The sequence below is a fragment of the Phaseolus vulgaris genome, chromosome 10 (assembly GCF_000499845.2).
Source record: "Phaseolus vulgaris cultivar G19833 chromosome 10, P. vulgaris v2.0, whole genome shotgun sequence".
Lineage (NCBI taxonomy): Eukaryota > Viridiplantae > Streptophyta > Magnoliopsida > Fabales > Fabaceae > Phaseolus > Phaseolus vulgaris.
Genome location: NC_023750.2, coordinates 28,282,138 through 28,296,417, shown reverse-complemented (window position 1 = coordinate 28,296,417; position 14,280 = coordinate 28,282,138). Strand labels below are relative to the sequence as shown.

At 37.7% G+C, this 14,280-nt stretch overlaps 1 protein-coding gene across 1 annotated transcript; it reads right to left on the bottom strand.

Annotated features, from left to right (window-relative positions):
- Positions 1–2,844: 2,844 nt before the first annotated feature.
- On the bottom strand, positions 2,845–13,273 carry LOC137818854 (transcription factor MYB1-like). The gene is made up of 2 exons (XM_068622480.1): positions 12,843–13,273; positions 2,845–3,901 (listed from the first exon to the last, which is right to left on the bottom strand). Exons 1-2 carry the CDS (start codon positions 13,237–13,239, stop codon positions 3,117–3,119), a joined length of 1,182 nt encoding a protein of 393 aa, XP_068478581.1. The 5' UTR covers positions 13,240–13,273; the 3' UTR covers positions 2,845–3,116.
- Between the last annotated feature and the right edge of the window lie 1,007 nt (positions 13,274–14,280).

The window sequence follows — 14,280 nt, the reverse complement described above, 5'->3', positions numbered from 1 at the left end:
AACCATGCTCTGGATACCACATGATGTCAGTTGATTTTATGATTGCACATTTTAATTGGTTGCTCTTGTTTATGATTTTGAGATTAGCAATTTAAGGTGAGAACCCTAAGAAGATTCCCACTAGAAACGAACTTAACCAAGTGGTTAAGTAAGTGTGAAGGTTCACTTTAGAAGGGCAAAGAGAAAAACACAAGAATAAGGTAATTATAATGTAAGGGGTGGAATTTAAGAACAATGGAAGTAAAGGATGAATGAAGATGACCGAATGAAAAAAGACACAAACAAGAACATAAAGAATAATGTAAATGGGGAAATGGAAAGGAATGGAAAAGATGAGATGAAGAAAGCTTATGGAGATTGGGAAAGATGAACACACCACTTGGAGGGTGGGAAACTCCAAGATAAGTGAGGAAGAGTCGCGCCACTTGAAATTCTCACACACTCAAGATAAGACCCCAATTCATTTAGGAGACAAAGTTCACTAATCACTCAAGTAGAGTTTCTTTACTATATTAAAATCTAGCTCAAAATACATGAGGTAAGGCACCATATTTATAGGAATGGGTGCCTTGGTGGGCAAAATGGGGGAGGGGTAGAAAAGGTATATGAGAGGGGCGACCTAGGTCAATGTTGCCCCCAGTCCTAGCTTCTAGAAGCTAGGGCTACCTTCTAACCCTAATGGACTAGGCACAAGCTAAAATGATAACTACACCTCTTATTATGCTAAATGGACCATACTCTACTGAAATTAAAAACAAAGAGACTAGCTGGTGCTCAGCTCGAATGGCTTGGGCTCTAGTCCTGATTATCATTTGAGGAATGATGGACCCTGAAGCACTGGCTAGTGGTGGGTCCTGACCTAGCCCTGGATCCTGTGTCATGCTCCTGGTCATCCTTCTAGAGGGTTGGGCTTGGTCAGTGGATGCTCTATCTCTCAGGTTTTCATCACTTTGTCATTAGTCAGGCAAGCCAAGGCAAATTCTTGGCAGAATAACCTCAAAAAGTCACGATGAAGGAAGTCTTCGTCATGGACTGTTAACCTGTTTTTGTCTTCGTCTGGCTAAGAACCCCATGTATTATTTCAGCTCACTGCACTCCTAATTGACCTCATTCAAGTATACTTTCCACAAACCACTTTTAACTTAACACATGTATTCTTTTTACAAGTCACTCCTTAATTCAAATTTTCTCTTTGGATATGTAATTTATGTTTTTGTTATATAATATATACTTAAAAGTTAAAACTTTAATGTAAATTATTGTTTAATTTTAAATATTTAATGTGGGAGTTGTTAGAGGTTGCTCGAGGTACGTGGACTATGGTGGCATTTTAATAGGTAGTCAGGGTGAGTATATTGACTATTTGAGTTCATAAATCTTTATAAGGTGGGATTATAGGAGCCATTCTAGCTATTAAACTCTCTTCTGGGTTACTGGATATAGGGATGTTTAGCTTGAATGTGATTCCTCTTTGTTGTGTCAAGCTTTTTCTTTTCCTGTGTTGCTTGTCTCCTAGTCCATTAGAGGTGGATGGAGAAAATTCATGAAGACTTGTGAGGTTCAAGATATCCCACATCTTTTGTGAAGGGAGTCGGTATGCAAATAAACTTGTTAATCTTGGGATTGAGAAAAAGTTAGATTTCAAGTGGTTTAATGTCATACCTTCTATTATTAGCTTACTTTTATTCATAATAGGTTTCAACTCCTCTTGTTCTGGTGGGTCTAGTTCTTTGTATGTTCTCTACATGAGTTTGTTTTCATTCTTGTTTTCTCTTTTTTTTTAATGAAATGTTGTTTTTTTTGGTAGTAGATAGTTGAATTTTAGGGTGAGTCTAGCTCAAATGCCAAAGTTCATAAATATGTCTAACATGAATTTTATTAAAAAAAATATTAATGTGGGAGAAGGACAAATATATATCAAAATATATATATATATAAACTTATTTTAGAATTTCAAATTTTACGATTTTAAGTTATTCTTCGTTTCTACATTTACAGAATATAACCAACATAAATTTGTTAGATAAAAAAATAGAACACAAGGATCCCACCATAAAAAAACAAAAAAAAAACAGATTTACTTTTTTCATTTAAAATATAAAAGGATGATATTAAATTAGAAAATACGGCACACATTTATATTACAATCCAAAATGAATTTTATCATTTGAATATTACGTAATTAAAGAAAGATAATATAATTGTGGTTCTTACTTAGTCACGTTATTATTGAACAACTTAGAGTTTAAGGAATTCCAAACTTGATAATTTAATATTTTTAAGTTAGACTTCATTATTAGGCTAAGTTGCTAAAAGAAACAACAAAGAAATTTTTTAAGCAATTTAAGCATAGAAACACATGAAATCCCTCTAGAAGAAGAGTTAGTCGATGCAACCCTTAATCATCTCGTAATTGGAGATGCTCAAAATTTTCCCAATATCTAGAATGTTGAACCAACTTTTGCATTGCATTGGTGACGGAAATCAAGTGATTATTCTAGTGCTGCGGTAAGAAAATAATGATCATAGCATGTAGACTGATGTTAGCCAAAGATAGTAAAGTTGGTAATTCTAACGTATTCTTAGTTATTTATCCGCCACACATTATTCCTAACATATCTCTATTATTAGTTAAAATTTATCATACATTATTAAATCGTAAGTAAGTAAATTTATCTATTAAAAAAAATATTAGAAAATGTGTTTAAAAAATATACTAATAAGTGCAGCAGCTATTACCATTTCATATTACTATAAAAACCTAGGCGACACGCAGCAGAAAATAACTCTTCGGCATTGTTTCGCTCAGTTACAAAGTACGCATAAGAGCAGCAACTCCAAACAGATTCAAATGCAAGAAATTTCCCCTTTCTACATCGAACATTGCTAGTTTCCAAATCAAGTAACTCAAAACACCAAAAAGAAAAATTGTTCCTTGAACTCATGAATCCCACATTCTACTTTTACCTAGTGAATCCAATTTACATTATAGCATCGATTAACTTAACTTTGGTTGCCTTATTACATTTGCAAGGAAAACAGACAATCATCACTTAGCCTGCATCATGCCCATTATCCAGTCCTCACTCAGGACCAATGATGATTTATTAGGCAATCTAATGGCCAATATGTACTCGAGATCCATTAGACATTGCACTGCCAGAGGTGTTTCCCATAATTTTCACACTACTATTCTCCAATCCACTTTTAAGCCAAGCAAGGTTACTGATGTCTGCAGCGATTGCAGCCAACTCAAAATTTGGAAAAGATGGGGGTTCGGAAAATTCAATGAATTCCGGTCCCAACAAAGAGCTTTCGGACTTTCTACCATTTGGAGCAGCACAGCAACCATGGCCACACTGGTGAGGTACTGCCTGGTCACCACAAATTCCTTCAAGCATTCTACAAAATTCCATATCTGGTCTTGAAGATTGTAAAATGGGTCCTTGCATCGGGACAGGTCTTTGAATTGATGTTGAGGGTTGTATAACATCATACGAGTGATAAACGTTGAAAGCACTTACACGAGCTACTGGCCGAAAAAGGGTAGGTGGATCCTTGACTTTGTGGTGTAATTGGCCCTCAGCTTGTGCTTTACCATCAGATTTATCATCCATGATCTCCACAGAACTGACATCTCTCCCTTCTGAGGATTTCAAAGAAACATCCCCACATGATAGAGTGTCTTCCGAGGATGCTTTTGCTTTCTCCAAGCTAGCATCTTCCATAAAGTTACCAGATTCTAATTTTATCTTATCAAGTTCAACTCCCCGACGCCTCAGAGTGGAATTCCAGTGGTTCTTAATGGCATTATCCGTTCTTCCAGGTAGAAGCCTGGCAATGGCTGCCCATTTGTTCCCATGGATTGCATGAGCAGCAACTATGATTCTGTCCTCCTCATCTGAAAAGAATTGTATTTGTTAAGCTTATACCTATACGAGAGTGGCATGATACGATCAAATAGATGACACCTCGTAGTTTCTAAGCAAATATATCACACAACAGTGCTTGCCGTGTGAGGTACGTTACAAACATATTTCAATGCAATGCATGTTTGTTGAATAGTGGATTTTTATGCCTCGAATCATCACATAATGTAGACACTTATAATTTGTTCCTGGTTCAGCATATTTGCACACACAAAAATTGTGGCTTATATTTAGACACAAGTTGAAGAGAAAAGTTGTTCTAAGACAACCCAGCAAATGTTGATATAAAAACAATCAGTGAAGTGAATATATTTTAGTCGGTGCTTCCAGAAAGAAGTACGACAAATGCGACAGAATATTACTTGTGATAACAGAATTGGAATAACTAATTAACTAACCATAAAAAATTAATAACAGGTCAAAGCTCAGATATAGTACTACAGGTATTGGCCATACTGTTCTTCAATAAAATTGACCCAGTGTTATATTTCATTTCAATGTGTTGTCAACCTCATTGCAGCCTTCAATTTCACATCACCAACTACCATTGGCATCACGATATCGCACATAATAATTTTATCAGAGAAAATAACAAGAAGTACTATGTTATCATACTAAAGTTATTATTGGAAATTGATTGAAAACCACAAACTTTTTGACGAGCCTCATTCTCAAGCACCACCTATGTTTTCTCTCTTTCAAGAGGATTCAAAGCATGTCGAGCCCTAGTAAGGTTCATCGCTTTGTATCAAATTAAACATCATGCTCTAATGCTTGTTTTGGCCCTTGTCTATTACTTTGAGCTTTATTCTCACTCCTATGAAAGTAGACCTTAAGTTTAATTCAACCTTACAAAATTGACTTGGTAAGATGAGATTTGCACCCACCTTATACATTATAATTTGTGGGATCTTCAACACATTCCTTCACGTCGAGGACATTGAGCGTGGGAATAGAGGGGAACCCAATAGTAGGTGGACTAATAGGCCCACCAAATCTTGCTAGGATAGGCTCTAATACTATCCTATGAAAGTAAACTTTAAGCTTAACTCAACAAAACCAACTTGGTACACTGAGGTTTTCATCGACCTATATAATAATATTTGATCATATCTCTAAATGATATGAGATCTCCAACACTTTGAAACATACTATCTAGGCGTGACACTTCATGATGAGTGTGCATGAATGAGAATGATCTTTATTAGCTTTAAATAAATAGAATGCTTGTTTGTAAAATAGAATTTACTTTGATTGTAATTTTTAGAAATAGAACATACTTTCATTGAATTTTCTTTCATGTATAAAATATTGAGCCTGCTATGTCCAATAAAACTTGGGGTGTGGACATTGGAAGACAAGGACGCAAGGCAATGTAGTTAAAATCGTGATGAAAATCGCAAAATCGTACAATGCAGCGAGTTCGGAGGCCAAACCGAGGTGACTTGAATGGCGGATCAACGTCGGAGCGGATTGGGTTGCGTCGCCGCACAACTCGGTGGATTGCTGCATCGGAGGCCGCCGTCAAGCTGCCTCGTACCCTAGCACGGCATGTTGTTTGCCCTAACTTTTTTAACCTAGCGCGGCCCAGTGCGACCCAAATCATATTTTTGAGTGAGTGAAGTAGGAAAGAGTAGAGAGAAGAGTGAAAATTAGCGAAGAAAAAGTCACAATTAGAAACCCTAAAGAGAGAACAAGCAAACCGCACCGTATAACTCCACCGACACCGTTGTCGCGCTCGCGTTCTCCGCCACCGCCCATCATCGCCGATCGCGTTCTCCTCTTCTCTCTCATTCTTCATCTCAGTCACAGTGTGTTAGGATCCCAGGAAAAAGCTACCAAGAAACACAAAGACACCAACAATTCACTAAATATTCCTCAGTTTATTGTTTTTTCATTGTTACAAAAAGAATGCCTTCAAAGGGAACAAACTCCCTTTCACACAGGACTGCTCCTGTCACAGAATTCTAAAATAAAAAAACTCCCTTTTCCCAAAGCCTGTTGGTCTTTAAAGACCAACCATACCCAACCCACTAACCAACCGCCTCCCTTAATGGTTCCTATTTTTATTTCTCCTATGATATACCTTCCATGTATTTTCCTTATTCTTATTCTCTGTCCTAACAATACTCCCCTCTGTCAAAACAACCTTATCCTCAAGGTTGAATTTAGGAAATTGTTCTTTGATTGTCATCACATCCTCCCAAGTAGTTGTGTCCCTCTCTCCTTCATTCCACTTTAATAATAGCTGTGGAATATATGCTCCTTGGACGAATAATTCTCGTCTATCCAATATTTTGTTGGATACAATTTCTCTGCAGGACCTTGAAACTCCATAGGGAGTTCGGGTTGAACTTCTTGTGTCCCTACTGCTAACTTAAATTGAGATACATGGAAGACCGGGTGTATTCGAGCTGTTTCTGGCAATTGTAGTCAAAAAGCCACCGTCCCTACCGCAACCACCACTGGGAACAGGCCATAATACTTGGTTGCTAGCTTTGGATGCAATTTGTTCGACATTGACAGCTGCCGATGGGGCCTGAGTTTTAAGTAAACCATATCACCTACTTTAATTGGGGAAGGTCTCCTATGGCGGTTGGCCTGTTTGGACATCAAATCCTGCGCTCTTTCCAGGTGAAATTTAAGTTGTGAGAGGGCCTCATCCCGGTTCATTAAATCATGTTCCACCACTTCTACCATCGTCTCTCTTGGAACAAAGCGTGCCAAGGATGGAGGTGGTCAGCCATACACTACTTCAAACGGTGTACACTTCGTCGCTCCATGAAAACTGGTGTTATACCAGTATTTCGCCCAAGGTAAGAAAGTCGCCCATAATTTAGGTTGTTCCGAACTAAAACAACGTAGGCATGTTTCCAACGTTCTATTCAAAACTTCCGTTTGACCGTCGGTTTCGGGGGGATAGGTCGTGCTCATCTTCAACGTCGTTCCTTGCAACTTAAACAATTCTTTCCAAAACAAACTTAGAAAAGTTGGGTCCCGATCACTAACTATGGATGTGGGAATGCCATGTAATCTCACTATCTCCTTAACAAAAACCTCCGCAATAGATCTCGCAGAATATGGATGTTTAAGGGCGACAAAATGACCATACTTGCTAAGGCCATCCACCACCACCAAAATTGCGTCCTTCCCACCTGATTTAGGAAGTCTGACAATGAAATCCATACTTATTTTCTCCCACACAGTTTTCGGAATTGGTAGAGTTTGGAGTAGTCCTTGTGGTGAACACGCTTGATACTTGCTCTGCTGGCAAACTGCGCGAGCCTGAATGTAGTCCATGATGCTTTTCTTCATGCCCATCCAGTACGACTGACCTATCCTTCTGAAGGTGCGGAACATTCCTGAATGTCCCCCCAATGGAGTCGTATGGTATTCGTGTAGTAACTTGCGAATTCAACTGGAAGACATCGATAACACTAATCTACCCTTGTAATGAAGCCTCCCATTTTTCAGGGTATAGTTCCCATGTGTCTCTGGGTTGCTATCCAATTCCTCCATGATCTTCTTTAGGGTAGGATCTTGCCGATTTTCTTCTTCCACTAATTTAGTGTCCCTCCAATAAGGTTTGGACAAAACATTGATCTCCTTAACTCTGTCTTCCTCTTCCTCCAATCTTCAAGATAACGCGTCTGCTACCCTATTGAATGCTCCCGGTTTGTACACAATGTCAAAGTCATACCTCATCAACTTTGCTAACAAATTCTGTTGGTTCTGGGTGGTTATTCATTGTTCCAGAAGGTATCTCAGACTCTTCTGGTCAGTATAAACTGTGAACCGCCGCCCTATCAAATACGGTCTCCAGTGTTGAATAGCCAACACTAAGGCCATTAACTCCTTTTCATTGACAGATTTGGTTAGTGAAGTCTCGGCTAAGGCTTTACTGAAAAAAGCAATAGGTTGTTTGTTTTGAGATAGCACTGCTCCTAGACCTGTTCCAGACGCATCACATTCAATACAGAAAGCTTGACTGAAATCTGGCATCTTCAACACCGGAGTTGTGCTGACTGTTGTTTTCAACTTGTGTAAGGCTTTCGTGCTTTCTGCTGTCCACACAAAACATCCCTTTCTTAACAATTGCGTCAAAGGCTTGGCCATTTTTCCATAGTGATAAATGAATCTCCTATAGTAACCCGTGAGACCCAAAAATCCTCTTAGGGCCTTCAAGGACTTAAGTATTGGCCATTGCAACAATCTTCTGGGGATCCATTTGAACCACTGATGGTGTTGCAGCATCTCTAAAACCTGCTTCAAATGGGTCAGGTGTTCCTCCCAAGTTTTGCTATAGATCAGGATATCAGCAAAGAAAACCAAAACAAACATCCTCAAATAAGCCTGTAGAATGTCGTTCATGGTGCACTGGAAGGTGGCAGGCGCGTTTGTCAACCCAAATGACATAACAAGTGATTCATAGTGTCCATGGTGGGTACGGAAAGCGGTCTTCTGTATATCCGATTTGTGCATGCGAATTCGGTGATATCCTACCCTGAGGTCCACCTTAGAAAAATACTGCGCCCCACATAGTTTGTCTAGCAGTTCCTCTATCACCGGAATAGGGAATTTATCCGGAATGGTTGTTATTAAAAGGAAAAGAAAGAATAGGGTAAATCTCTTGTGTATATTGAACACATAGGGTTATGTTTATATAGGAAAAGAAACATATGGGCTAAGCCCATTACATAAATAGAGATATCTAGGAATATCTATAATATCTCATAATATCTAATTATATCTAATAATATCTAATTATATCTAATAATATCTAATAATATCTAACAGTTACCTTGTTTAAAGCCCTGTAATCCACACAAAACCTCCAGCTTCCATCCTTCTTCTTCACGAGTATCACCGGACTAGAATAGGGGCTATTACTGGGTCTAATTATTCTGATCTTCATCATTTCCTCCACCTGTTTTTCTATCTCCATTTTCAGCAGATGGGGATATCTATACGGTCTTACATTGATAAGATTCATCCCAGCTTTGATCGAAATTTTATGGTCAACTTCTCTGTTGGGTGGTAGCTGTGTGGGTTCTTCAAAAACCCCTTCATATATATTCCTTTCGGACCTTCTCCAACTCTGCTGCTTGTGACCCCTTTAATCGGCAAAACTCTGGTTATTTTTGGACTGGTCTGGGACTGAATGTTCAACATTTTCTATTCCCCACACAAGGGACGCCGCTTCAATTTCTTTCTCTTTTTTGAGGGCTTTTGGAGTCACCAACATTCGAGCTAATTTGGGCTCTCCATAGATGTGCACTTGCTTTCCTCCCCTGCAGAAACTTATGGTCAAAGTCTTCCAGTTAATTTTCACTTCCCCCAGAGTCGCCAACCATGTCACTCCCAAGATCATGTCCACCCCTCCTAGCTCAAATACGAAAAATTTCTCCTTGATTCCATAGGTTCCCAGCTGTAACTCTACCTTAGGACAACATCCGCATGTAGATTTTTTGTGGCCATCCCCTAGCCTCACAGTATAAGTCAGTTTTGATTCAATGTGTAAACCCAATTGACTTACCAACTCTGTCGAAATAAAATTGTGACTAGCCCCACTATCAATTAACACCAGTGCGGTTCTCCCCTACACGATGCCTTGTAATTTCATGGTGTGTGGCTATGTCTCCCCTTCTCGAATGTTTTTTCACTAGTCAAGGAGTTTTTTTCGTCTTTGGAGATGTCTTCGTCTCTTGAGAGATGAATTTTCTGTTTTCTCTTCTTTAGATGAGTACACCTCTTTCGTCTGATGATCCTTGAGACGTTCTTATGCACTCAAGCGTTACAGGGATTCTTCCAAATATATCCTATGTAGTCTTTTACAATCCACCACGGTGAATAGTTCATGTTGTCATATGAAGATGCAATTCTTCTATGTCAAAGGTCTTCCTTTTCCTTCTAGCTAATCTTTAAGATATCTTGTAGCTCCTTTGAAGATTTCAATCAACTTTTGATTTCATCTTATTGGATGAAGGTATTCTATCTTTCCCTTCGCCTTTTTGTGTCACTCCCCATAAGCTTAGAGTTCCTCCTTTAACTTATACTCAGATAGTTTTACAAATAATTTGGTTTGTTGTTGTGTCTTGTTTATTGTACATGCAACAGGAATAACACTTTCTTGTGGTACCCAGATTCTCTTGTTTTGTTGCTAAGTTGCATCTGATGTTCAATGCTTGTGGTGTTGGATATTTTCCTCTAGTCGTTGTCAGGTGCTCAACCCTTTAGAGGCAAGCACTTATGCAACTATGAAAAATAGAAGAAACACAAGGGAGGGTTGAATTGTGTTTTATTTAATTTTGAAAAACCTTTTCAAAAATATTCAGACAATAGTTTTGTACATTAAAGTGATCATACCGTATCTCTTTAATCTAATACAATTTAGCATGCGTAGCTTTACAACCCAACTTTATCATTTGGCTAAAGCGTTTTCTGGTTTAGTTCATCAAGTGATCAAATTGTAATTCTTGCATTTGATAGATTACAACGGACTCAACTTAAAGACTTATAGGGTGTTGACCTTTTGCTCTAATAGGGTATCTTCACAAAAAGTTGGCATTCTCATCCATGTTGTATTTTGTTCCACAAATATTTATCATTCTATTATTTTGCAGGTGAACCTAGGTGCAATGGTAAGGTTGGCACTATAGGTAACGATTTCAAATATTGGAAATAGTCTACCTTAAATCAAGGGTTAAAATCCATACATCTACTCTCCTCAAACACCACCAAGTGAAAGCCTCATCCACTAAGATGCTTTTTTTTATCTCAATCTTGGAGAATTTATTTTGAATGAGCATATTTGTTCTTTTCTATGTGTCTAAAAAAATATGTCTATGATCTAGTGTCAACAAGGAGATCGTACGGTAAATATGAGGCAAATTGGCCTTTGATATCTGCCCCCACGATCAATAAGAGGTGAGGTGTAGAGTTTTGTTATGTAGTTATTTTCTTTTCATATAAAATTCTAGTATTTCTATATGAACATTTTTATAAAAGTGAACCATACCCTATGTCTTTTAAAAAATCATATACTACACCTGCATCTAAGCAACATAGTTGAGGATGACATGGAAAACAGAATGGAAGCCTTGAAGAACAATGGGAGGTTCCTCACGGAGAGAATCAATAATCACAGGGAGCAATGACTTCCTGTGGCCTCTAATTCGGCAGAGATTCAGACAAAGATGTTTGGTGATGAAGGTTTCAACTATCAGTGACTGAATGAAGAAACAGAACATAAACTTCAAGGAGTAAGACACTGGACAATCCACTCACAAGACATAAAAGTAAAGAGTGAACAAGGAGAAAACAGAATCATAACAGCAGGACAATTATGAGTCCTTCTGACGAGTCAAATCTTTGGGGCCATGGCACCAAGTGGGTGAGTTGGGTAACCCAAGTTGAGAATCTCTTCAAAGTGTAACAGCTGAAACCAAATCAGAAGGTTCGTCTGTAAAACAATATTTTATTGTCAATCTGCTATAGTGGTCAGCTAGTTGGGACAGGGATTAATAGAGAAATAAGGCATATTTCCTATAAATAAGAGGTGGAAATAGAGGAGTGTCTTGTCAATTGAGAAGAGTTTGGGCTTTGGGCATTGGGAGGTGCAGATCCTCGAAATTCTACTGTCTTTTCCACTATTCTTTTCCAGTAAAGGCAGATTTTTATGTGATTCTGATCCAGTTCCTACCATCAACTCACATTCACGACCATGCGGGGTTAGCAGGGCACTTTTCGAGTTCTTGAGAAAGAAGACATCAGATCTGACATAGAAAAATTTAATAGAGGTGACGGTTCAAAGGTTCTAAAGAAGACGTTTCTGAAGTTTGTACAAAAGATTACCTACCTTGTGGCAAATGGATTTACAGATGAATGCATGTATGTAGGCATGCAGGATTTTGAAATCTTGGTAAGAAGGGGCAAAACACAGTGGGAAGGATGGGAGTGTGGATACCATCCCATCTCAGTTCCCCAATTACAAGCCTGTAGACAAGCCAACGTGGTTGAACTTTGAGCAGTTGACATTCATGAGGCCCAGAGAATAGCTAGTTAATTGTAATGGAATTGAATGGCCTCCTAAAGTTGATAAGATCGTGGGCTTGGCTTAAGTAGAAGAGGAAACATTTATATTCATTAGTTGTGGAAAATCAAGCAGCAGCTCAGTTGTATAACGGGTATCTTGGAAGGATGGTTCACTCCTTTGGTCTCCATTTGTGACTCAGTAAACCATTACAAAAAGTGTTGCTTCTCTTAAATCTAAAAATTTTATCACCTTTAAAATGTAGTCTCCAAAGAGATTGGTACTACCTGAGCCAAGGCTCCTAGACATATATTTTGACGGGACATCATTTTAGCTATTTCGCTAAATCATAGGAATATATATATACATGCGAATACTATGGTTTTAAAAAAAAATATCAGCAGCCACAACTGTGGCGGCAATGTCATGGTTTTTCGGCTCAACATTGCGACTGCAATTGCGGCTACTACAACCACATTAAAGATCGCAGATACCCTATAGCCATTAATAACTCACAAACACAGCATCAGTGAGCAAGTAACAGCGATACACTATAGCGAATAATAACAACCAATCACCATCTCAAAATGACACTTATGATAATTCCTAAAGTAACAACTAGGCAAAAGGCATGACTTATCCATTAAGAAACAATAATACACACAGAAAATCAAATATCCGAGCAAATTCAAAAGAGAACCACATAACCATCAAACTATAAAAACAAAAGATCATACACAAAACATTACGATAAGAAAATTCAAACCATTCCGATCTCTACGCTCGTAAGGTCAATTTCTAAAAGATTCAAATTAAATCAAACCCAATCAAAGTCAAATTCAAATTCAAACCCGCAGACGGTACCGATATCGATCACGTACCGGTGAAGGGCTTGCGCTTAACGGAAGGGTCGAGCTGGTTGCACCACCGGAGGCGGCACGACTTGCCGGATCTTCCACTGATCCCGCGCGCGATGAGGCTCCAGTTTCTGGCGCCGAACTTGCTAACGAGACGACTCAGAATGGCGTCCTCTTCCGGCGACCAAGGGCCCTTCACTCTGTCCTTGCCGCCGCCGACATCGCCGCCGTCCAACACCAGCATTCCCTCGTCGCCACTTCCGTCGTAGGCGGAGACGGCGGTGACGGCGGCTTCCTCCGGTTCCATTTGTGTGAGGTTAGTTAAGAGTGGAGAAAAAGGAGACAGTAGGAAACTCAGCGCAAATGTTTCGGCGCTTTTTGACGCATGTTTTAGCAGTTTTAAACGGAAGTGTGAGTTCATACAATTTAATTGCAATTCTACCCTTGTCTCGCTTTCTTCAGTTACGCGCACAGCACTGATGCAGTTTTCATCTAATAATTACCGTTTTAATATATATTTTGTTATTGGGTTTTGATATTTTCACCGATAAAATATTAATATTTATAATAAAAAACAAATTAATGAAAATATAATTAAAATAGAAAATATTAAAATAATTTTTAAAATTAAAAAAATTATAAATAATTAAAATATTAATATTTATTGGAGTGTTGGGTGGAGTATGGATGTTAAAAAATATTTTTTTTTAAAATTTATTCGGTTAAAATATTTACTGTAGTTTATGAAGATCCATTCTTCAAATCTTCATTTAATGCAATCGTGCTTTTAAAAAAAAAGTAATTGGTTTCCACAAGGTTACATAATTTTATTTGAAGTTATTTTGAGAGAGGGATTTGCATATTCCTTAAAAATGAAAAGTTTATAATCTAGATTAGTGTTTGGCGTTTATCATTGGTAAAAGGTTGCTTAGATGAGTTTACTTTTTAGTTTATGAGAATTTAAGTTTGATATTTACATATAAGTACTTCATCCGTATCAAAATAACTATATTTTTTGTTTCCTTTTAAATAAGTTAAATCAAGGACTGTTGTTTGAAAAGAGAGAAAGGTGGGTTTAGAAATCCGGTATAATTCTAATATGAAATTAGGTTTTATATATTTTTATTTTTAAAGATATTCAAAAATATTCAAAAAAATATTTTTAATATCTTTTTCTAATTTCTTACGTGTTTCTCTTGTAATCGTTTCACTATAGTCTTATATTTGTTTTGTAACTTCTTTCTATCTAGAGCTCTTATATTAAATTTATTTCTTTGTGACATAATAAAGTTGAACCCTCGTGATTTAGAAGTTAGATCTATTAAATATGATCATTTATATTAGAATTCGGGTTATTTTTAAAAAGCTTTTATCAAAACAATTTATTGAGATTAACATGAAACTAAATTGATTAAAGTGGTGTATCTATGATGAACATACAAAAGATTTCAAGAATAAACCA